This window comes from Tympanuchus pallidicinctus, unplaced genomic scaffold (genome assembly GCF_026119805.1).
Source record: "Tympanuchus pallidicinctus isolate F22 unplaced genomic scaffold, pur_lepc_1.0 scaffold106, whole genome shotgun sequence".
Taxonomy (NCBI): Eukaryota; Metazoa; Chordata; class Aves; order Galliformes; family Phasianidae; genus Tympanuchus; species Tympanuchus pallidicinctus.
Window position 1 is genome coordinate 6701 of NW_026294624.1, and position 20409 is coordinate 27109.

The following is a 20409-nucleotide window of genomic DNA, read 5'->3' on the forward strand; positions in this document are numbered from 1 at the left end:
GGGGAGGGGGGGGGACGGGGGGGTCGTGGTTGTTGGTATTCATTTAAAGGGGGGGGTCTCAATTTGGGTAACATGGTGGTGGGGGGGGGGGGATGGTTGGGGGGGCCGTGGTTATTGGTGTTCATTTTAGGGGGGGGGGTCCCAGTGCGGGTGACATGGAGGTGGGGGGGGGGAGAGGGGGGGCCGTGGTTGTTGGTGCTCATTTTAAGGGGGGGGGGTCCCAGTTTGGGTAAAATGGAAGTGAGGGGGGGGTGTTCATGGGGGGGGGGGGGGAAGGGGTCCGTGCTTGTTGGTGTTCATTTTAGGGGGGGGGGTCCCAGTTCGGGTAACATTGAGGTGGGGGGGGGGGGGGGATGCTGGGGAGGAGGAAGGGGGGGCCGTGGTTGTTGGCGTTCATTTCGGGGGGGGGGGGCGCGGTTGTGGTGTTCGGCGGCGCCGGTGGTTGGGGCCGTTATTCAGCGGCTGCGGAGCGGAAAGCCCTGAGTCAGGGCTGGGAAAAGGCCCCGCTGGCTCCAGAACGGGACGTTTGGGGGGGTGGGGGTGGGGGGGGGCGGAAAGAAAAAAGAAAAAGGAAAAAAAAAAGGCCAAAAAAATAATATTAAAAAAGAAAGAAATGGGTTCGGATCAACCTCAGCTGGCAGGGAAATGGAGGCCCCCGTCCCTGTCCCCTCCCCGGACCCCTCGGCTGCTCCCCTCCATCCCTGCCCCCCTCCCCATCCCATTCCTTCCCGTTCCCATCACTGCTGCCCCATCCCCAGCCCCTTTCTGTCCCCCCGCTTCCCCTCACTCCCCACTCCTGGCACCATTTCTACCCCCATCCCACTGCCACCCCCGTCCCCCATTTCCCACCCTGGATCCCCCTCCTGTTCCCATCCCTGCTCCCCCATTTCCACCCCGTGTCCCCATCCCTGCTGTGTCCCCAGGCGTCGTTTTGGGCTGCTTTCACCCCATGCCCCCCATCCCTTCCCCTTCCTGCCCCTCTTTCCCTTCTGCCTTTTTCTTCCTCTCCTTCCCATCCCTTTTCCCTTTCATCTCCCCTCCTCCTCCCCAGCCCTTCTCTCCTCTTTTCCTTTTCCTTTTTCCCCTTTTTCCTTTCCCCTTTTCTCTTTCCCTTTTCCTCTCCCGTTTCTCCTTTTCCTTTTTTGCCCTTCTTCCCTCTCCTCTTCCTTTTCCCCCCTTTCCCCTTTTCTTTCTCCTTTTCCCCCCTTTTCCTTTCTTCCTTTCCCCCTTTCCTTTTCTCCTTTTTCTTTTTACTTCTCTCACTTTTCCCCCCCCACTCATCTCCCACTTTTTTTCTCCTTCCTCCCCCCTCTTTTTCCCTCCTCTTCCCCCGACCTTTTCCCACTTTCATCCTCATTTCTTCCCCTTTCCCATTTCCCTCCTCCTTCCCCCTCCTCCCCCCTCTCCTCTTTTCCTTCCCCCTTCCCCTTCCCCGTCCCCTCCCGCCCCTGCCCCGCCGCCCCCCGCCCTATAGGGGCGGTTCGGGGAGGGCTCCCGGCCCCGGTCCCGGCCCGGCCCAACCCCGGCGCAGCGACACTGCGGGGCGGGCGGCGGCGGTGCTGCTCCGGCGGCGGACCCGGCACCCCGGCAGCCCCGACCCGGCACCCCGGTACCGGCGGCTCCGGCCCCCCCGGAACCCCCCGTCCATTCACCATCCATAGCAGCGACCTCAGAACAGCGGTAAGGATGTGGGGACAGCGTGGGGACGCGGGGACGCGATGGGGATTTGGGGACGTGGAGATGGAGACACCGTGGGGACACGATAGGGATATGGAGACATGATGGGGATATGGGGACACGGTGGGGATTTGGGGACACGATGGGGATATGGGGACACGGTGGGGATATGGGGACATGGGGACACGATAGGGATATGGGGACATGATGGGGATATGGGGACACGGTGGGGATTTGGGGACACGATGGGGATTTGGGGACACGATGGGGATATGGGGACATGGGGACACGGTGGGGACATGGGGACACGGTGGGGATATGGGGACACGGTGGGGATTTGGGGACACGATGGGGATATGGGGACATGGGGACACGATGGGGATATGGGGACACGATGGGGATATGGGGACACGATGGGGACATGGGGACACGGTGGGGATATGGGGACGTGGGGACACGGTGGGGATATGGGGACACGATGGGGATTTGGGGACATGGGGACACGATGGGGATATGGGGACGTGACAGGGATATGGGGATGTGGGGACATGGTTGGGATATGGGGACATGATGGGGATTTGGGGACATGGAGACACCGTGGGGACACGATAAGGATATGGGGACACAGTGGGGATGTGCGGACATGATGGGGATATGGGGACACGGTGGGGATTTGGGGACGTGGAGACACCGTGGGGACATGATAGGGATATGGGGACATGATGGGGATGTGGGGACGTGGGGACACTGTGGGGGTATGGGGACAGCCTCAGCATTGTGGGGTTCTCTAGGGCTGGATGGGGGACATCTGGGGACAGGGACCCCCAGGGCAGGCGAGATCCCACTCTCCCCATCAGGATATGGGACCTCCAGGGGAGGGGGACCAGCAGGATACAGGAATCCCCCCAGGGGGGAATACAGAACCTGTGGGATATGGGATCCCAGGATACAGGAATCCCAGGATACGGGACCTCAGCGCAGAGGACCTTTGGGATTTGGGACCTTTGGGATGTGGGACCTTTTGGGACCCCTGGGATATGGGACCTTTGGGATATGGGACCTTTGGGATTTGGGACCCCTGGGATATGGGACCCCTGGGATATGGGACCTTTGGGATTTGGGACCCCTGGGATATGGGACCCCTGGGATATGGGACCTTTGGGATTTGGGACCCCTGGGATATGGGACCCCTGGGATATGGGACCTTTGGGATTTGGGACCCCTGGGATATGGGACCCCTGGGATATGGGACCTTTGGGATATGGGACCTTTGGGATTTGGGACCCCTGGGATATGGGACCCCTGGGATATGGGACCTTTGGGATTTGGGACCCTTGGGATTTGGGACCCTTGGATATGGGACCCTTGGGATATGGGATCTTTGGGATATGGGACCCCTGGGATATGGGACCTTTGGGATTTGGGACCCCTGGGATATGGGACCTTTGGGATATGGGACCTTTGGGATATGGGACCCCACATGATTCAGTACCCTCAGATTTGGGACCCCCCCAGGACAGGCAGCACTGGGGTTTGATGGATACAGGAGTTGGGGCTGCTTTCAGACTGCTTTCAGACTGCATCCTTGCTGCCGTGGGGACACCAAGGATGGCACCCAGGGGGACAGCGGGGTGCAGTGGCTTTGGGTGGCTTTGGGGTGCGGTGGCTTTGGGTGGCTTTGGGGTGCGGTGGCTTTGGGTGCTCACAGGGGGGTGGACGGGGATGAGGTGCAGCGAGAGCCGCCACCGGGACACGGCTGCCCCAGGAGCTCCAGTGCCCCACACTTGGGGATGGGGACACGTCCGTCCCCAGGGCAGCGTCACCCCAGGATGTGTCTATGGGGACACGTCCGTCCCCAAGGGTGGTGCCTCTCCTGACCTGGTGACAGGGCCACGTCTGCCCCTGGCACAGGGCCACCAGGACAGCCGTGGTGACGCAGCGCGGCCACCGCAGCCCCTGGGAGCCGTGGGGACCAGGAGATGGGGACACGCGCGCACACACACGTCCCCACTGTGTGTCCTTGTCCCCACGCCGGGTCTCATCCTCCCTCTTGCTGTCCCTGTCCCCACCTGGCTGTCCTCCACCCCAGCAGGGTCCCCAGGGAGGGGACAGCACCCAGCGCCACCTCTGCCCCGTGCTGTCCCCAGGATCAGATCCACCCTGCGAGCAGGGACAGCCAGGGCCAGGATGGTGACATTTGGTGGCTGTGGATTGAAGGGAGGAGTGGGGATGGGGAAACTGAGGCAGGGGACGAGGTGGGCGCTGGGTGTGGGACAGGCACTGAGGTCGGGGCTGGGGACAGCGGCACCTTGGGGACGGGGGCAGAGGAACGGGGGGTGGGGGACCCAGAAATGGGTTTGGGGACGCGGGATCGAGGATCTGGGATGGGGTTTGAAGACATGGGAGTGGGGACAAGGGAGCAAAGGATGATGGGCCAGGAATGGGGTTTGGGGACATGGGAGCGTGGATGGGGACAGGGGAGTGAGGACTGGGGACAGGAGATGGGGCTTGGGGACATGGGATGGGGGGCAAAGGACTGGGGATCAGGGACCTGGAAATGGGTTTGGGAGCACAGGACAAGGGGCGAGGGACTGAGAACGATGGGCCAGCAATGGAACTGAGGGACAAGGGAGCAGGGATTGGGGACTTGAGATACTGGGGTGGGGTTTGGGGAACACGGGGTCGAGGATTTGGGACCAGGGATTGGGAACGTGAGACAAGGGCTGAGGTGTGGGGGACAACGAGGACTGGAAACGAGGGGAACTGCGGGCTGGGGGACCAGGGAGCGACTTGAGGGGGTGAGCAGCCGAGGATTGGGGAGCGCAGATGGGGGGGACCCCAAAGCCAGGAGCAGGAAATTGGGGACGGAGCGACACCGGCAGCGGGGGCTGAGGGGCACAGGAGGGGCTGAGGGGCACAGGAGGGGCTGAGGGGGGAACCCGGAGCCGCCCCATCCCACCCGTGCGCTGAGCTCACGCCGTTCTCAGCCCGCATCTCCCTCGTATCCCGGATCCATGGGAGCCGTGCACTATTTTCAGCTCCTGGTCGGACGCTGGTTTCAATTAGCGCGGCGGGGCAGCGTTCCCGGGGCACAGCCTGGCCTTGTTATCCTTGGAGGGCCGCGAGCGCTGCGGCCACGGCTTAAAAATAGGAGCAATAACCAAAGAGGGGAGGAAGGGGGGGGGGTGTTTGGGGGGGGGGGGTGATAAATATATTTGTATAGATGTATGTAAAGCTGATAAAAAAGGGGTAAAGGGGGTGAAAGGAAAAAAAATAAAAGGGGGGTGCTGGTAGTGGGGGGGTGAGGGGGGGTTGTGGCTCGTGCTGCCGGGTCTCAGCCTGCCGCCGTGGGGCTGCAGGGAATAAAGCAGAGGAAGTTGCCGGGGGGGGGGGGGGGGGGGGGTTGGGGAGAGGCCGCAGCATAATTTGATTAAAAGGGCATAAAGGCGTCGGGAGCCGAGATTGGGAGGGGGGGGGAAGAGGGGAGGAGAGGGGGGGGGGGGGTCTCAGCACAGCCCCACTACGAGCCCTCCGAGCAGCCCCTGTGTGTGGGGTGGGGGTGGGGGGTGGCCCCATGGTGCTCGGCTGCACCAGATGCTGCTCTGTGCTGTGCAGTGGGTGCCCCATTGCAGTGGGTGCCCCATGGTGGTGGGTGCCCCATGGCAGTGGGTGCCCCATGGCGGTGGGTGCCCCATGGCGGTGGGTGCCCCCTTGTAGTGGGTGCCCCATTGCGGTGAGTGCCCCATTGCAGTGGGTGCCCCATTGCAGTGGGTGCCCCATGGCGGTGGGTGCCCCATTGCGGTGGGTGCCCCATTGCAGTGGGTGCCCCATGGTGGTGGGTGCCCCATGGCAGTGGGTGCCCCATGGCAGTGGGTGCCCCATTGCAGTGGGTGGGGTGCCCCATGGCGGTGGGTGCCCCATGGCGGTGGGTGCCCCATTGCAGTGGGTGCCCCATGGCGGTGGGTGCCCCATGGTGGTGGGTGCCCCATTGCAGTGGGTGCCCCATGGCAGTGGGTGCCCCATGGCGGTGGCTGCCCCATTGCAGTGGGTGCTCCATTGCATTCCATTGCTTTGAGCACCCCGATGCACCACGTACCCCCCTCCCCCCCCTCTGTCACCCCCCTTTTCCTCTCCCCACAGGCCGCCATGGCTCCGTGCCCACGCTGACGGCCTCCCCATCCCGCAGCACCTCGGGGTGCCTCCCCACCATGGGGGATTCCTACACCGCCGCTTTCCCCAGCGCCGCGGGGCTGCTGTCCCCCTCCGTCAGCCCCCAGGCGTCCCCCGGCCCCTACGGCCCCGACTACGGCCCCTTCGGTCACCCCTTCCCCACAGGCGCCGCCACGCAGGAGGTGCTGGGGGCTCCGGTGGTGGTGGCCACCAAAGGCCACCCGTCGGGCGACTGCTTGCCGGGGGTTTTCCCCCCGCTGGAGATGCCCCATCCCTACGGCTCCTGGTATAAAGGCGGCCTCGGGGGGGGGCTGCCGGGAGGGTCGGGGCCGGCGGCCCCCGCTTGGTGGGACGTGCACCCTAACGGGGGTTGGCTCGGGGGTCCGGGGGGCGCCGAGGGGCTGCAGGGCTCCCTGCAGGCTCAGCCCGCGCTCAGCCCCCCGCTGCCCGCTTACGGCTCCGATTTCGGGGCCCTCAACCCCCCGCCTTACGGCGGAGCTCCGGGGGTGACCCCGACGGCGGCGGCGCCTCCGAAAAGCGAAGCGGGGGGGGGCAAAGCGTTGCGTGGAGGGGCCGGGGGGGGCGGCGGTTCGCCGGGCGGCCGCGCTTCGTGCGACTGCCCGAACTGCCAGGAGATGGAGCGCATGGGGGGAGCGGCGGCGGCGGGGGGGGCTGCGGAAGAAGGCGGTGCACAGCTGTCACATCCCGGGCTGCGGGAAGGTGTACGGCAAAGCGTCGCACCTGAAGGCGCACCTGCGCTGGCACACGGGGGAACGGCCGTTCGTTTGCAATTGGCTTTTCTGCGGGAAGCGCTTCACCCGCTCGGACGAGCTGGAACGCCACGTGCGCACCCACACCCGCGAGAAGAAATTCACGTGCGTGCTGTGCAGCAAACGCTTCACCCGTTCCGACCACCTCAGCAAACACCAGAAGACCCACGCCGACCCCTCGGCCCCCAAAGCGCCTTCCGAGCCGCCCCCCACCGCTCCCCCAGCCTCTCAGAACAACCCGCCCCCCCCCGGCCCGCCCGGTTCCCCGCGCCGACCCGTCGCTCCGTCGCCCCGGCGGGATGCGGGCAGCCCCGAGGCGGGCAGTTTGCTGGAGATCTGACGCCCCTCCTCTCCTTTCCTTTCCCCCTCCTCGGTATTTATTTCGGGGTGCCCCCCCCCCCCCCCCATAGAAAACCCGTCCTTCCCCCCCCCCTTCCCCCCCACCGCTCACCCATAGGCAGCGGCGCCGCGGGATCGTTTATAATTTATGTCTTAAATTATGGCGTGGGGGCCGTGCTGGGGGGGTTGAGGTGGGCACCCGCTTTGTTCCCCCACCCCCATTTTGTTCCCCCCCCCCTCCCCCAACTTTTCTCACCCCGCACAGAGCTCAGGGACCGGGTTCACCCCTTCTCCTCCTCCTCCTCATTAACCTGCCCAGGTCGTTTGGCGCTGATGTACCCCCCCCCCCCCCCCCCCTCTTTTAGCTGGCTACCCCCCCCCCCCCCAAAACATGAATAAACGATAAATGCAATAAAGGGGTTCAAGGAGCAGCAGTGGCAAGCAGCCCCCCCCTCCCCTCTCCCCCCCCCCCCATCTCAAAAGAGGGGAAACTGAGGCACACAGTGCGGGCGCAGCCCCGATATGGGATGTCCCACACTGTGGGGTGGTTCTGCTTTGTCCCCTTCCCCCTCCCTCCTGTCCTCGTGGGCCCACATCCCTGTGCTCTCGTGTCCTCGTGTCCCCCCATCCCCATGATTCCGGGACCCCACAAACCGCCACAACCCTACACACCCGTGTGTCCCTGTCAGTGAGTCCCCAAACCCCATCGAGGGGATCCCACAGACACGTCTGTGCACACAAACACACGCGTGTGCATCCCAGCTTCACCCCGTGCCTCAGTTTCCCCCACTGCACGCAGACCTGTGACACGTGTGGGGCCACGTCTGACCGAGGACACCCCAAAGTTGTGGGACGCCCCCATGTTGTGGGACACCCCAAAGTTGTGGGACACCCCATGTTGTGGGACACCCCCATGTTGTGGGACGCCCCAATGCTGTGGGACACCCCATGTTGTGGGACACCCCAAAGTTGTGGGACGCCCCAATGCTGTGGGACGCCCCAAAGCTGTGGGACGCCCCAATGCTGTGGGACGCCCCAATGCTGTGGGACGCCCCAAAGCTGTGGGACGCCCCCATCGCTCTGAGCTCCCGCCCCACTTTGGGGCTTTTTCGGGAGCTTTTTTTTGGGTTGGGGGCGGGGGGGAACCCAAAATAAAGCCACGGAAAAAGGCAGAGGGAGGCGGGACAGGCCGGGTGCCAGCGCCCATAGGGACAGCGCTGTGTCCCCATGCCAGCGTGGCGCAGCCCCGAGTGCCACCCCCGGGTGCCACGTGTGCCACCGGGCTGAGTCACCACCGTACGGCGGGGGGGGGGGGGGGGGGGAACCCACGAGGGGAAACTGAGGCACGAGGACACCCCCAGGACACCCCTGCAGTGCCACAGCGCCGTCCCCGCGCTGCCACCCCCCACGAGGGCGGGATTTGGGGTGCTGGGTGCCAGCTTGCATCGTAAGCCCCCAAACCTCCTGGGATTTATTTGGCTTTTAGGGTTTTTCCCCCCCAAAAAACGCCGCTCGCTGTGGGTGGGCCGCTGCCAACGGGCGCCGAATACATCCGTCCACATCCCGGTGCCAAACCCCAAACGGGAGCCTCCCCAAAACCACGCTGGTCCCAAAGCCACCCTCGGCCCCTGAGCTCCCCCTCCTCCCCCATCCCTTTGGCTTTGGGGATTTGAGGGGGGGGCGAAGGGGGGGCGCACCAGCGCTGCGGTGGCTCTGATGTCTCCTAGCGATCGGCGCCGTCCAAATCGTTGTCTCCTATCAAACCCCGCTCGCTCCGTAACGGGTGAGGAATGCAGGGCCCCCCACCGCAGCCCCCCCCACCCCCCCCCCACCCCCCCGCCAGAGCGTTTATTTAATATCCTGAAAAAATTAAAATAACTCCTGCGGCCGCTGAAGGAAAACACGGAGATAAATGTAATAAAAGCGAACCTAAAATGGGATCGGGGGGGGGGGGGGAAGGGGGTAGGAGGGAGATGAGAGCCCAGGAAAAAGGGTTGGGGGAGATCCAAATGGAGGGGGTGGGATGGGGGGGGGGGGGGGGAGGGAGAGGGGTGCTGGAACCCGGGGGACCCCGATAGAGAGCTATTCCCATATGGCACCCAGGGGACCCCAATGCAGGGGGATTCCCATAGGGGAACCCACGCAACCCCAAGGCACAGGGATGCAGGTACCCGAGCGACCCCAGCACAGGGCCACGTGGGCACCCATGGGACGCCGATAGAACGGGATGCGGGGACCTCGGGAAGCCCGACAGAGGAGCGCACGGACCCCTATGGGACCCCAATAGAGGAAAGTCCCCATGTGGGGCACCCGTGGGACCCCGGCACGGGGGGCTGGCGATGCTCATGGGACCCCAATAGAAGGCGGCTCCCCATAAGAGCCACCCGCGGGACCCCAGGACTCAGAGACGCGGACGGAGCGAAACCCGCGCACCAACAGCGCCACGCGCCTTTTTCCCGCCCCCGAGAGGACGCACCGCCTCCCTTAAAGGGGCAACGCTCCCCGGCCGTGGGCCCACCAAAAGATCAGCTCCCGTTACAGCGCGACGGCCCCCGATTTCCCATCGCGCTTTTGTACGAGGAGAGAACGGACACAGAACTGGGGAAGGGGTGGGGGGGGGGTTGGGAGACCTTCGGTGCTGCCCGAGCGCTGCGTGCACAGAACATGGCCCCTTTAACGCTCCCCCCACACACACACGGGGCGGAACGCGGCGCGGTTTGGCCCTCGCGGGGCTCCGTCGGCGGTTGAACGGCGCCCGCGGTTGGCGGTGCCGCCGGTGCCGGTTCGCCATGTGCTCCCTGGCGCTGTTTCCCCCCCGCCCCCCCCGGGCGCCGTCACCCTCTGTGAGTTTAACAACGCTCTGCTCTGCGGGCGGCGGGGGGAGCCGCTGCCGCTCGACTTCCAGAGCCTGGTGAGGAAAGACCCCCTCCCTCCCCCCCCCCCCAGTACCGCGGACCCCCGGCGCGGGCTCGGGACCCCCAACCCTTCCCCCAGAGAGTGGTGATGCTGGGGGCCCCCGGATCCCCGAAAGCGGATTTGTCCCCCCGTTTCCGCCCCCTGTGGTTATGCTGGGGACCCCCCCTCACTTCCCCTTAACAGTGCGCTCGGGATCACCCACTTCTGCCCCCCCCCAAAGTGTGTTTGGGACCCCCCAGCCTTCCCCAAAAGGTTGAAACGACCCCTCCACCCCTTTTTCCCTAAAACTGTCCTTGCCCCCCTCACCCTCCCGCCATCCTTCCCCCAGAATTCTCTGTGGGCCCCCCTCCACCCCACACTTTCCCCCCTACGAGAAAGCACTTCCTCCCCTCCTGCTCCGAGCAAACGCATCCCGCACTGTAACCCCCCTTCCTCCCCCCCGCAGCTGGCAGCGCTGCCCGCTCTCACTCTGCCTGAGGACGGTCTGAAGGGTCCCGGCCGCCCCGAATCGGGGGCTCAGCCCTTCCTGCACCACCGCGAGGCCCTGTGGAAGAGGGTCCTGTGTGCCTGGTGAGCGCCCCCCACCCCCATAACAGCGATGGCGCTGAGCCCCGTTCGTTATTGCTCTGCACCCGCTGGGTCTGCGTGGGCTTTGCTGCACCTTCAGGACCCCACCGAGGTCCGCACCAATTTCTGCAGCCTCCTCCCCTCCCTGCGGCAGCCACGGCCCCATCTGGGACTTTGTGGTTCTGCCCTGAGGGCTTTTTTGGGAGTAGGGGGGTCAGGATAGAGGGGGGAGCTCAGTGCAGCGGTCTCAGTGCTGGGCCTGCAGTGGGGCAAAGGGGAGACTTTGTGGGGACACGGGGAAGGCGTGGGGTCCCCGCATCCACACTGATTTACTTTTGCTGCAGGCGGGACGGGGGGCTGTGTGGGCTGCTGAAGGAGATCGTCAGCGCCGAGGAGGAGGGTGAGTGGGGCCTGGGGGTCCCTGCAGCTCCGCATCACCGCTCCGTGCTGCCCCATTGCCTGGGATCCCCCCCTGCTGGGAGCAGTGCTGACGTTTCTGTGCTCTCTGCAGGGCTGCAGTGGGCGAAGACGGCGCTGAGCTGCGTTCTGACCGCGTGCCGATGGCTCTCCTCCCTGCACGGCTCCCTCCTCCCACATCTCTCGGTGGGTTCCAAAACACTGCGAGTTCCCTTCTGTGATGGGGCGCTGAAAGGGCGCTGGGACAGCAAAGGGATGCAGAGGGAATGAAGCTGAGGGGGGAAGGGGCTTTCTGCCCGCTCAGCGCTGACTTCCCCACTGTCTGCCCCTTCCCCTGCAGCTGACCAGTGAGGATATGATTGCTGCCTTCTCCCAGGCGGTCGACTGGTGAGTGCTGTGTGCTGCGAGGCCACAATCCGTGCAAGATGTGTGTGTGTGTGTGTGTCACCCTGTCCTCTGGTGTACCCACACCTGCAGAACGGTGCCGTGGAGCGGAGGGAGGGGACAGCATCACCCCTCTGTTCTGTGCTCAGCCTCCCCAGCACAGGGATGCTGAGGGGAGTAATTCCCCATCGCCTGGGGCTGCTTGGTACCCTGGGTGCTGTGTTGTGCACGTGGGAGGAACAGCATTAAACTGAACCGGGGCTTGGTGAAGCGGTGAGCGGTGACTGTTTGTTGAGCAGCCTGTGAGAAACAGCCAGGAGGAAGGGAAGTTCGCAGAGGATGCCGCCTTGCTGAGCAGTGAAAGCTGAGATTTATTTTGGTGGTGGCTTTGGGAGTTGGAATTGGGGGATGGCGGACGTGGGTCCGGGTTGCTCCCTGTGCCCCCTCCCTCCCGCAGGGCCGGCTGCAGCGTCCGTGCCTTCGCCTGGCATCCACACACCAGCAAATTCGCCGTGGCTCTGCTGGACGACTCCGTGCGGGTCTACAACTCGAGCAGGTGAGGAGGGGGGCAGCTCCCAAACCCACCCCCCCAAACCCACCTCGAGCCACGTGCCCAGCAGCTCTCCCTCACCCCTGTGCTCTCGCTGCTCCCTGCCCCCAGAACTCACAGCGCTGCGTTAGGACCCTTCCTCACACCCCCAGCCCCCAGCCAGGCTTTCTCCCGCCCTTCAGCCTCGTTTCTCCTCTAGGTTTCCCTGCTCCCCCGGCAGGTCTCGGCAGGCATATAAAGCCCTCCTTAAGAGAAGACTCTCCCGGCTCATGCTGCGGCCCAAGCAGCGCTGCCCCGCTGAGCCGCTCTCCCCCAGTTGGAATTTCAAGCCAACAAGTGCCAGATCTCCCCCCGGGCTGTGGGCACTGAATCACACAAGGTGTGCTCCAGCAGCGCCGGTGTCACCTGCCTGGGTCCCCTCTGTCCCCCCCCCCCCCCAAGGGCACAGCTCGCGGTGGGTCCCCCTCCCCATAGGCTTTAGGCACCCACCACGGTCAGGGCTGCAGAGAGGTCCCCGGGGATGTCCCCCGTTGTTGTTGTGACCCCACTCGGCCTCCTGTCACGCTCCCTCCTCCCCGCAGTGCCACCATCCCATCGCTGAAGCATCGCCTGCAGAGGAACGTGGCCGCCGTCGCCTGGAAGCCGCTGTGTGCCTCCATCCTGGCCGTCGCCTGCCAGAGCTGCGTCCTCGTGTGGCACCTGGACCCCACGTCCCTCTCCACCAGGTGACGATCCCACGAGCCCCACACTCGTGTCCCTGAGCCCGTTTCTCTGAGCTTCAGGTTAAATCCAGGCTGCTGTCCGTCCGGCTGGGGGTACAGAAGGCGCTGTGGCGCATCACCAGCTCTTGGTGTCCCTCCTGTCCCCCATCAGCTGTGGTTTCTGTCCCCCAGACCCTCATCTGGCTGCGCTCAGGTGCTGTCCTACCCTGGGCACAGCCCCGTCACCAGCCTGGCGTGGGCACCCAGCGGGAAGCTGCTGCTCTCGGCCTCACCTGTGGACACGGCCATGCTGGTGAGTGTGGGGCCACGTTTGGGGGTCCGGGGCCGTCACCCCATTGCTGGGACATTCAGACGGCTGTGTGACCACGGGGGACAGCATTTCCTCAAAGGAGGGTCCTGAATTTGGAGCACTGAGACCTGGAAGCGTCAGCGCCCCGCGCTGTGCCACCTCTGGGCTCCGGCTGACGGTGGGAGCGCTGCCATCCCCCCAACCCCTCTGTGCCCCTCCAGGTGTGGGATGTGTCCACCGAGAACTGCGTCCAGCTGCAGTGGTTTGGGGGCGGTGGGGTCACCTTCTTGGCGTGGTCCCCCGATGGCAGCAAGGTCCTGGCAGCCACCCCTTCAGCAGTGTTCAAGTGAGCTCCCGACCCCGCTCCTTTTGTTCGCTCTCAATTCTATTCCCATTTTCATTCGCCTCCCATCAAAGCACACCTGGCTGCTTTATGTCCTCGCTGCTCCCCTTCTCCCCCGTGTCACATATGGGGGTAAAGTCAGGTCCAAGGCCTCGGGCTCCTCTCAGAGGGGCTGAATTGGGGCAGTTTTGGGGCAGTTTATCCCTTTCACATCATTCTCTCTCTCTCTCTTGCAGAGTGTGGGAAGCTCAGATGTGGACGTGTGAGAAGTGGCCCACGATCAAAGGGCGCTGCCAGGTGGGGCAGGCGCAGTGGGAAGGGGCATCTCCCCCCACGTGGGGGTGTGCGGGGTGTTCTGACGTCCCCCTGTGCCCCACAGACGGGGTGTTGGAGCCCTGATGGCAGCCGGCTGCTCTTCACAGTGCTGGGGGAGTCCGTCATCTACTCCTTGTCCTTCTCTGAGTACAGGGGTGAGTGCCCCCCGTTTGCTCCCCGGCCGTCGTTTTGCTTTCAGCTATGGGTGGTTGTGGCCAAGAGAAGCTCAGTGTCCATCAGGGAGAGCTTCCAAGCTGCTGTGGTGTAGCAAAGCCGGGACAGCAGGGAAAGGAGTGGAAGGAGGAGGTTTGTGGGGGCCCTCAACAGCAGTTGGGTGTCCGTATTTTCCCCCCTTGCGTTGCATCTTCAGCTTGGAGCTGCGCAGGGAGATTTTCGCTGGCTCTCAGCGCTCCTTTTGCACGGAGGCAGTGGGTGCTCACTTCTGTTGAGGGAAACCCTTCCCTGTGCGCCGTCCCAAACACCGCAGACGCTGCTGGGACAGCAGGAGGCTCCACAGCTCCAAGAGGCGGAAATTCCGCATCGTTCTGGGAGCAGAAGAGCAGATTTAGGGCAAAGAGACAACCTGCACACAGCAGGGAAGCAGAAGCGAGCGCGCCTGCTGGGACTTCATTTCAGGGGACATGCAGGGCCAGGTGGGAGGTTCGAAAACAGCTTCCATCGTGGCAGATCTGTCAGAGACCACCTTCGAGACGCCCTACGGGGAGGAGAGGTGGGTCTGACTGCGTGCGGCCCCACGGAGCGACGCTGGGAGGCGGAGGGGCTCTGTACCCCCTCCCCAGCTGTGGGTTCACCGTGCTGTGCTGCGCTCCAGGGTCGGCGGAGCTGTGCAGTCCATGGTGTGGGACCCCACCGGGGAGCGGCTGGCTGTGATCATCCGAGGTCAGAGCTGTGCTGCAGCGCTGCTCCCTGCTGCATTTGCTCCAAATCTGCCCTTCGTGGGGGGGGGAACTCCTCGGGGGTCGGGGGTCCGCTCTTCCTCGCTGTGACTTTGCCCCCCTGCACAAAGCATCCCCCCGCACCCCTGCGGTGTCTGTTCCTGGTTATCCCCCGAGGAGAGAGCACTGTTCCGTCCTCACTGCCAGACAGAATCACCTCTCCCAGCCCCACCGCCAGCTCTCTGCGTTCCCACGGTGCCCACGTTGCACCCTGAGCCCCCGGCCCCACTCGAGGAGCAGCCTTGGGATAACTGAGCCGTTGAGGCCCTCCTGGCTGCAGAGACAAAGCACAGCTTTGACAGCCCCGAGGTGCAGCGCTGGGGACGCCGCATCGGACCTGAGCTCGGCCGCTTGGTTTTTTGTCCCTCTTATAAAGCTGCGGGAGAGGAAATGGGGGAGGGAAAAGCTGCAGGGAAGCAGGGCTGCCCCCGTCCTGTGGGGGATCCCGTTTGGAAGGGAAAAGAGCACTGCAGGCAGAGGTGGCTTCGTTCCCCACGTCGCTCCCGCTTTGCTGTCCCAGCCCCTCACACCCTCAGCTCACGGCTGCTTCCCTTCCCCCTGCAGGAGATCCCAGCGCTGCGGGGACGCAAACCGTGGTGGCCGTGTTCCGTATCCGCAACAGCCCCGTGTTTGAGCTCCTGCCGTGGTGCGTAGCAGATGGGCTCAGGGCTTCTCGTGGTGTTTTGGAGGTTGGTCAAACACCCTCGGGACGCAGTGGGAGAGATGCTGTGCTGCTGCCGTCCCACGCTGCTGCTTCAGGCAGTGCTGCAGTACCATTTTGCCCCCAAAGCGGTCACATTTTGGACGTGTCGTGCATTGGGAGGTTGGATGCGATGGTCTCTGGAGGTCCCTTCCAACCCCTTCAATTCTGTGATTCTCCTGAAAACCCTTTGCGGTTCTCTCAGTGCAGCAGAGATGGCGCTTAAGCCCACAGCGCTGCGCCGCCTCTCACTGCAGCTCTCCTTTCCCTTCCAGCGGATTCCTGAGGGGGGAGCAGAGCGCGGAGCCGCAGCTCATCGCCTTCCACCCCTGCTTCGAGAAGGGAGCGCTGCTGACTGTGGTGAGTGCGGCTCCGGCTCTCGGTCAGGAATGCAGCGGGTGAAATTGCCCCGCCGTGCAGAGAGGGCGGAGGGAAGGCGATGGTGACCCATTGCTCTTTGGGACGGTGCTGCCCTGTGCTGACTTTTGCGCCGTTGTCCTTTCCAGTGCTGGTCCACGGGGACCATCAGCCACATCCCCTTCTTCTTCCTGAGCTCCCGCCTGCCCTACGGCAGCCCCGGCCGCAGCCCCGCCGTGGTGACGGCCAGCAGCAGCGTGAGGGAGCAGCCGCTCTTCTCGGAGCTCTGACAGCAGCTCAGGACGTTTGGGATCCATTGCAGTTCCCTGTTCCCCTTCCTGTACCCCCGCAGGTTCTGCACGGCTCCGTGCTCTCAATTCTGTGGAATGCGGGGTTCAGCCGTCGAGCGCCGTGCAGATTAAAGGTGGCTCCTCCTCCCCACGCCTGGCGCTGCTCCTCGCTCTGTCCTTGTCCAGGGAAAACAAGGAAACGTTCCCTGGAAGTCTGTTGGGGGGATGCGTTCTCAAAGCCACTCGGGTTTTGTTCCTGGGGCTCTGGTGCCGCTCTGTGATGTCCGGTCATGGTTTGGAGTGCACCTGTAGGAGAAGAGCCATTCTGTGCCTAAACCAAAGCAGATCTGAGGTTCCTGCCCCTACATTTGTGTGCGGCAAACAAACACCTGGGGAGCCCCCAATGAGCGTGGGGTTTTGCTCTGTGGTTAAGTGGCTGCACTGAGGGCCGAAGGGGCTGTGAGGGTTCCTTGGCCTTAAATGCAGCCTTTGGGCTTCACCTTGAGGGCGTAAGGAACCACCAGAAGGGCTGCAGCTCAGTGAGACCCAGCACGGCACAGACCTTCCCCTTCTCAGCCCATTCAGGGAGTGCTGCTGCAGCCCCACGTGAGCCCTGACAGCGCTGGGGGGAGCAGATGGGCCGGAGTGGGATTAAGGGGAGGCTGAGGGGGGCAGTGCTTAAAGCCCTGGATTACACGTGGTTAATCCCTGGGATTACGCTGTAATCGCTCCGCAGAGGAAACGGGGAGGGAGGGCCCTGCTCAGCCCACAGTGCCACCACCCCCAGGACCCACACGACCCTCCTGAAAACCAAACCCCGAAACGAGGCAGGGAAGCTGCCCTTCCGCCCCACGGAAAAGACGGCAGCAGCCCAACGAAGACGTGGGGTAAACAACTCACACCGGAGACGGCGAGGGATCCCCGGTTTGGATCTGCTGCTGGGAACTTCTGCCCCTGTGGTGTCCGTGGTGTCACAGGACGGCGCTGAGCGGCTCCTCCTCCCCGGGGCTCGGCCGCCGGCAGGGCAGCGCCCGCAGGTACTCGAGGTGCAGACGGGTCTCGGCGCGGCTCCTCCTCACGTAGCGTCCCACGTAGGCGAGGACGGCGCCGAGCCACCCACCCACGGCCACCAGCATGGCCACGTCTGGCACCCGTGGCTGCCCGCTCCCTGCCAGGGTTTCGTTGCGACCGCCGGCGGTGGGGGGAAGGCCCTGGGGACCCCCCAAAGGGCAGCGGCTGCCTCGGGGGCAGCAGGGCAACCCCAGAGCCAGCAGGAACAGCCAGGCTGCCTGCATCGCCCTGCAGCGGGAGGCGGGGAGCGAGGGGGGGGGGTCTGTGTCCTCCCCAGGACAGCTGGGCTGGTGACGTTCCCCTCCCAGGGGCAGCTGGGATGGAGGGAATCACAGAATCACAGAATTGTAGGGGTTGGAAGGAACCTCCAGAGATCATCGAGTCCAACCCCCAAACCAACAACAGAGTGCTGGGGATGGTGAGGCTGCACCTGCTTTTGCACCCCAGCGTGTGACCTTTTGGAACCCCATGTGCCCCCCTGTGCCCCAGGACACCTCCGAAGCAGCTCCCACTACCTGACCAGCAGATGCATTGGGAATGCACTGGTTTTTACTGGTGTTGGCAGCCAGTACATAACAGGCCAGGCTTCAGAGCACCGAATCCTTAAAAGCCTCTTGCTTTGCTCTGTGCTTTCGGACCGGTCTAACGCTGTAACTGGGACCAGTGGCAGCTCACAGCTGCTTTGGTGTCCTGCTGTGACCGTGCCAACAGTCCATGAGAAGTCCCAGCACAGGCAACTCATTGGGGGGTGGGGAACTCATCCGCTTTGTGCTCCCACCCCCTGCAGTGCCAATGTCCTCCGGGCCATCTCCAAAGCCCCCTCCCGCGTACGGTTGCCTCCGATGAAGCCGCTGGAGTGCACGAAGACACAGCCGGGGATGCCGGCGAGCTGAGACAGCGCCTCGTCACGAACACCCCGCCACGGCTCGGGGAGAGGGAGGCTGCGATGGTGGGAAAAGGGGCAGGGGGTTGAGATCCTGTCCCCTCCTGGCAGGGGAGGCGCTGGGGACGGGGCTCACCGGCTCTCGAAGCTGCGTGGCCCCACCGGGACGCTCTGCACCCGCCACTGCCCGCTGCGGTCGGGGAAAAGCACCAGCTGGAGCGGGTTGGGCAGCGCCAGCTCCTTCTCCAGGCTGAAGAGGTGCTCCTTCCAGGGGCAGCCGCCCTGCGGGAGCTCCAGCATCACCCCGCTTGTGTCCACCTGCAGAGGGAACACGATGCGGCTGCGTGGTGGCACGTGAGGTCCTGCCCTGTGCCCCAGCACTGCCCTGCGCCTCAGCTTCTCCCCCCCTTCTTGCGCTTTTCTCCATCTGAATAGCACAGCCCCCCCCTCCCAATGAGACCCTGCGCTGTGGGGATGCACCACCACCTGTTTAGGGTGAGTGGTGGTGGAGGATGGGAATGTGTGACAATGTGTGGTGTTACAGGGGTGCACAGAGAGTGGCTGTAAGGGTGCAGAGAGAGAAACGGGGTGCACAGCTGTGCCCTGAGCTGTGCGGGGAGGTCAACACCAAGGGGACCTGGCCTCCCCTTGCCCCAGGCTTCCACCCATCCTTTAAACCCCCCCAAAACAAGCACAGGGAGCACCTCAAAGCGGCGCCGGATGGCGTCCTCCACGAGCGCCCGCGCAGGCAGCCAGGCACGGTGATAATAGTCGAGCCTGTCCATGAACTCACTGCCCACCAGCTCCACTGCCCGCTTAAACCCAGCCTGGGGATGCAGCAGAAGATCAGCAACGACCCCAAAGAACGCAGCTCTGCGTTCCCCCTTTCCCACGTGTCCCCACCTCAGTGTCCTGGTCGGGGTCGTTCCAGCGGGGGTTCAGGTGCCCCACGCGGGCGCTGAGGTTGGTGGTGAGGGCGTAGCGGGGCTCCCCGTCCGTCTGCGCGATGCCGTTGTCGATGGCGTCGATCTCCTCCACAAAGTTCTCATAGAGCTTGGGGACAGGGTGGGGTCAGAACGCCTGGAACCCAACCCCTCTTTTATGGGGTGGTTTCCACAAGGGAAAGTCAGGCTGGTGGGTCACAAATCCCCCGTACCTTATCGTAGAGTGCAGTCACAACGGGGCTGTCCTCTGGCTGTCCCAGAAGCCCAGCAAGGATTTGGGAGCCAAAGTGGCAATAAACCAACCCAGCGCTGCTCAGTTTGGTGGTCCAGGGCTTGCTGGGCTGGAGGCTCCGCATGGACTGGGTGAAAGACCTGTGGGATCACAGGGTCAGCCCTCGGGGGGGGGCTCCCTTATGTGGTGACCCCAACGTGGTGGAGTGTCTCACCTCTGGTGATGGTCATAGCGGTGCCTCTCGGGGTCATATTCGCCCCCCACATCCACCACCACATCGCACTGGGCCAGGCGTTGGGGGTCCCGGGTCCGCACCACCTCTGCGTCCTGCTGAGGCATGGGGTGAGGCTGAGGGGGGCCCAGAGTGGGACTGGGGAGAACAGGACCTCAAGGGGGAAATGGGGACATAAGGGCAGGCACCACGTGGGGCTGAGGACCCCAACAAGGAGCTGGGGAGCTCAGTGTGGCCCCAGTGAAGGACTGGGGACCTGAAAGCGTCCTCCAGGTGGGGCCATGGATTCTGACAACGGCCTGGGGATCACAGGGTGGGCCCTAAGCGAGACTGGGGACTCCAGCAGGGGGCTGGGGATACCAGAGTTGGTGAGACTGGAGACGTTATAAGGGAAAGGAGGGCAGGAGCGGCCCCCAGCGGAGACTGAGGACCCCAAAAGGAGGCTGAGGACCCCACTGCGGCCCCGACGAAGGATGGTGGACCAGAAAACGTGAGCTTGGGGATCCCAGGGAGATTCTTCAGTGGCACTGCGGGCTCCAGCAGGGCCGGGGGACCCACGGGCGACCCTGAGGAAGGGCAGGACTCGCAAGGTAAGACCAGGTCCGAGTGCAGAAGGGTCCGAGAAGGCCGCGGCCGTACCCGGTAGCGCGGCAGCAGGCGCAGCAGGAAGCACGCCAGCGCCTCGTCGCAGTGGAAGGTGCCATCGTGGGTGCCGATGCGCGGAACCGGCTCCGTTCGGGCCCGCTTGGACCCGGCCCCGCTCCCGGTGACGGCGGCGGCCATGAGGGGAACGGCGCGCAGACCGCCGCGCATCACTGCGCATGCGCGGTGCCGCCTCCGCGACGCTGCGCATGCGTGGCACCGCCTCCGCGACGCTGCGCATGTGCGGCCCTGCCTCCACAGCGCCTTTTGACGGCGCATGCGCATGCCTCGCCCGAAGGCCCCCGCCCCGCCCTTCTGATCTGCGCGTGCGGCGGCTCAGCCCGCCCCGCCCTTCTGTACTGCGCATGTGCGGCTCTGCCCCGCCCTGACCCACCCGCGCATGCGCAGAGGGCGGAGTTTAGGACACGTGGAGGGGGCGGGGACGTGGGGACACGGGGGGGTACGTGGGAGGGGAACGGTGACACGGGGCTGCGGGGAGGGGAGCTGAGGAGATACGGAGTGACACAGCGATACGTGTGGACGCGTACATGCGCAGACGGGGATGCGAAAGGAGATGGGGAGAGAGGGACATGCGGACACGGAACAGCACGGACAGACAGAAGGACACTTAGTGCAGCCCCAC

At 64.4% G+C, this 20409-nt stretch overlaps 4 protein-coding genes across 5 annotated transcripts; 3 read left to right on the forward strand and 1 right to left on the reverse strand.

The window, feature by feature from the left end:
• The first annotated feature begins 1560 nt into the window (after positions 1–1560).
• SP7 (Sp7 transcription factor) lies at positions 1561–7164 on the forward strand. Its single transcript, XM_052668748.1, is given in 3 exon segments — positions 1561–1680; positions 5818–6509; positions 6511–7164. Coding segments are annotated over 2 exon segments (1071 nt in total). The 5' UTR covers positions 1561–1680; positions 5818–5885; the 3' UTR covers positions 6958–7164.
• LOC128073562 (collagen alpha-2(I) chain-like) lies at positions 2295–5844 on the forward strand. Its single transcript, XM_052668628.1, has 5 exons — positions 2295–2679; positions 2770–2881; positions 3073–3120; positions 3153–3981; positions 5818–5844. Exons 1-5 carry the CDS (start codon positions 2475–2477, stop codon positions 5842–5844), a joined length of 1221 nt encoding a protein of 406 aa, XP_052524588.1. The 5' UTR covers positions 2295–2474.
• A 2566-nt stretch (positions 7165–9730) lies between the features above and the next one.
• AAAS (aladin WD repeat nucleoporin) lies at positions 9731–15802 on the forward strand. The gene is given in 18 exon segments (XM_052668688.1): positions 9731–9764; positions 9767–9867; positions 10318–10442; positions 10784–10839; positions 10951–11042; positions 11197–11243; positions 11698–11796; positions 11990–12169; positions 12372–12515; positions 12684–12804; positions 13023–13147; positions 13381–13441; positions 13524–13614; positions 14096–14189; positions 14292–14359; positions 14980–15061; positions 15391–15475; positions 15622–15802. Coding segments are annotated over 18 exon segments (1731 nt in total). The 5' UTR covers positions 9731–9745; the 3' UTR covers positions 15763–15802.
• A 1562-nt stretch (positions 15803–17364) lies between these two features.
• Positions 17365–19974, reverse strand: MYG1 (MYG1 exonuclease). 2 transcript variants are annotated; one of them, XM_052668707.1, is made up of 7 exons: positions 19764–19974; positions 19107–19219; positions 18873–19032; positions 18620–18769; positions 18421–18543; positions 17853–18034; positions 17365–17774 (listed from the first exon to the last, which is right to left on the reverse strand). In XM_052668707.1, the coding sequence occupies exons 1-7, from the start codon at positions 19935–19937 to the stop codon at positions 17591–17593; spliced, it is 1086 nt and encodes a 361-aa protein (XP_052524667.1). In that variant the 5' UTR covers positions 19938–19974; the 3' UTR covers positions 17365–17590. The 2 variants fall into 2 exon arrangements, with proteins under 2 accessions (XP_052524667.1, XP_052524660.1); XM_052668700.1 differs by having other exon boundaries at positions 19107–19222.
• Between the last annotated feature and the right edge of the window lie 435 nt (positions 19975–20409).

Bases quoted from the DNA above. Each gene is read 5' to 3' on its own strand.
- MYG1 (XM_052668700.1), bottom strand. From the start codon at position 19,937: ATGCGCGGCGGTCTGCGCGCCGTTCCCCTCATGGCCGCCGCCGTCACC. The intron at 19,223-19,763 runs GTACGGCCGCGG...CCCATGCCTCAG, and splicing joins GCCTGCTGCCGCGCTACCGG to CAGGACGCAGAGGTGGTGCG. The intron at 17,775-17,852 runs GTGAGCCCCGTC...CCACCATCGCAG, and splicing joins CCACGCAGCTTCGAGAGCCG to CCTCCCTCTCCCCGAGCCGT.
- LOC128073562 (XM_052668628.1), top strand. From the start codon at position 2,475: ATGGGGGACATCTGGGGACAGGGACCCCCAGGGCAGGCGAGATCCCAC. The intron at 2,680-2,769 runs CTTTGGGATGTG...GGGATATGGGAC, and splicing joins GGACCTTTGGGATTTGGGAC to CCCTGGGATATGGGACCTTT. The intron at 3,982-5,817 runs GCACCTTGGGGA...CTCTCCCCACAG, and splicing joins GGTCGGGGCTGGGGACAGCG to GCCGCCATGGCTCCGTGCCC.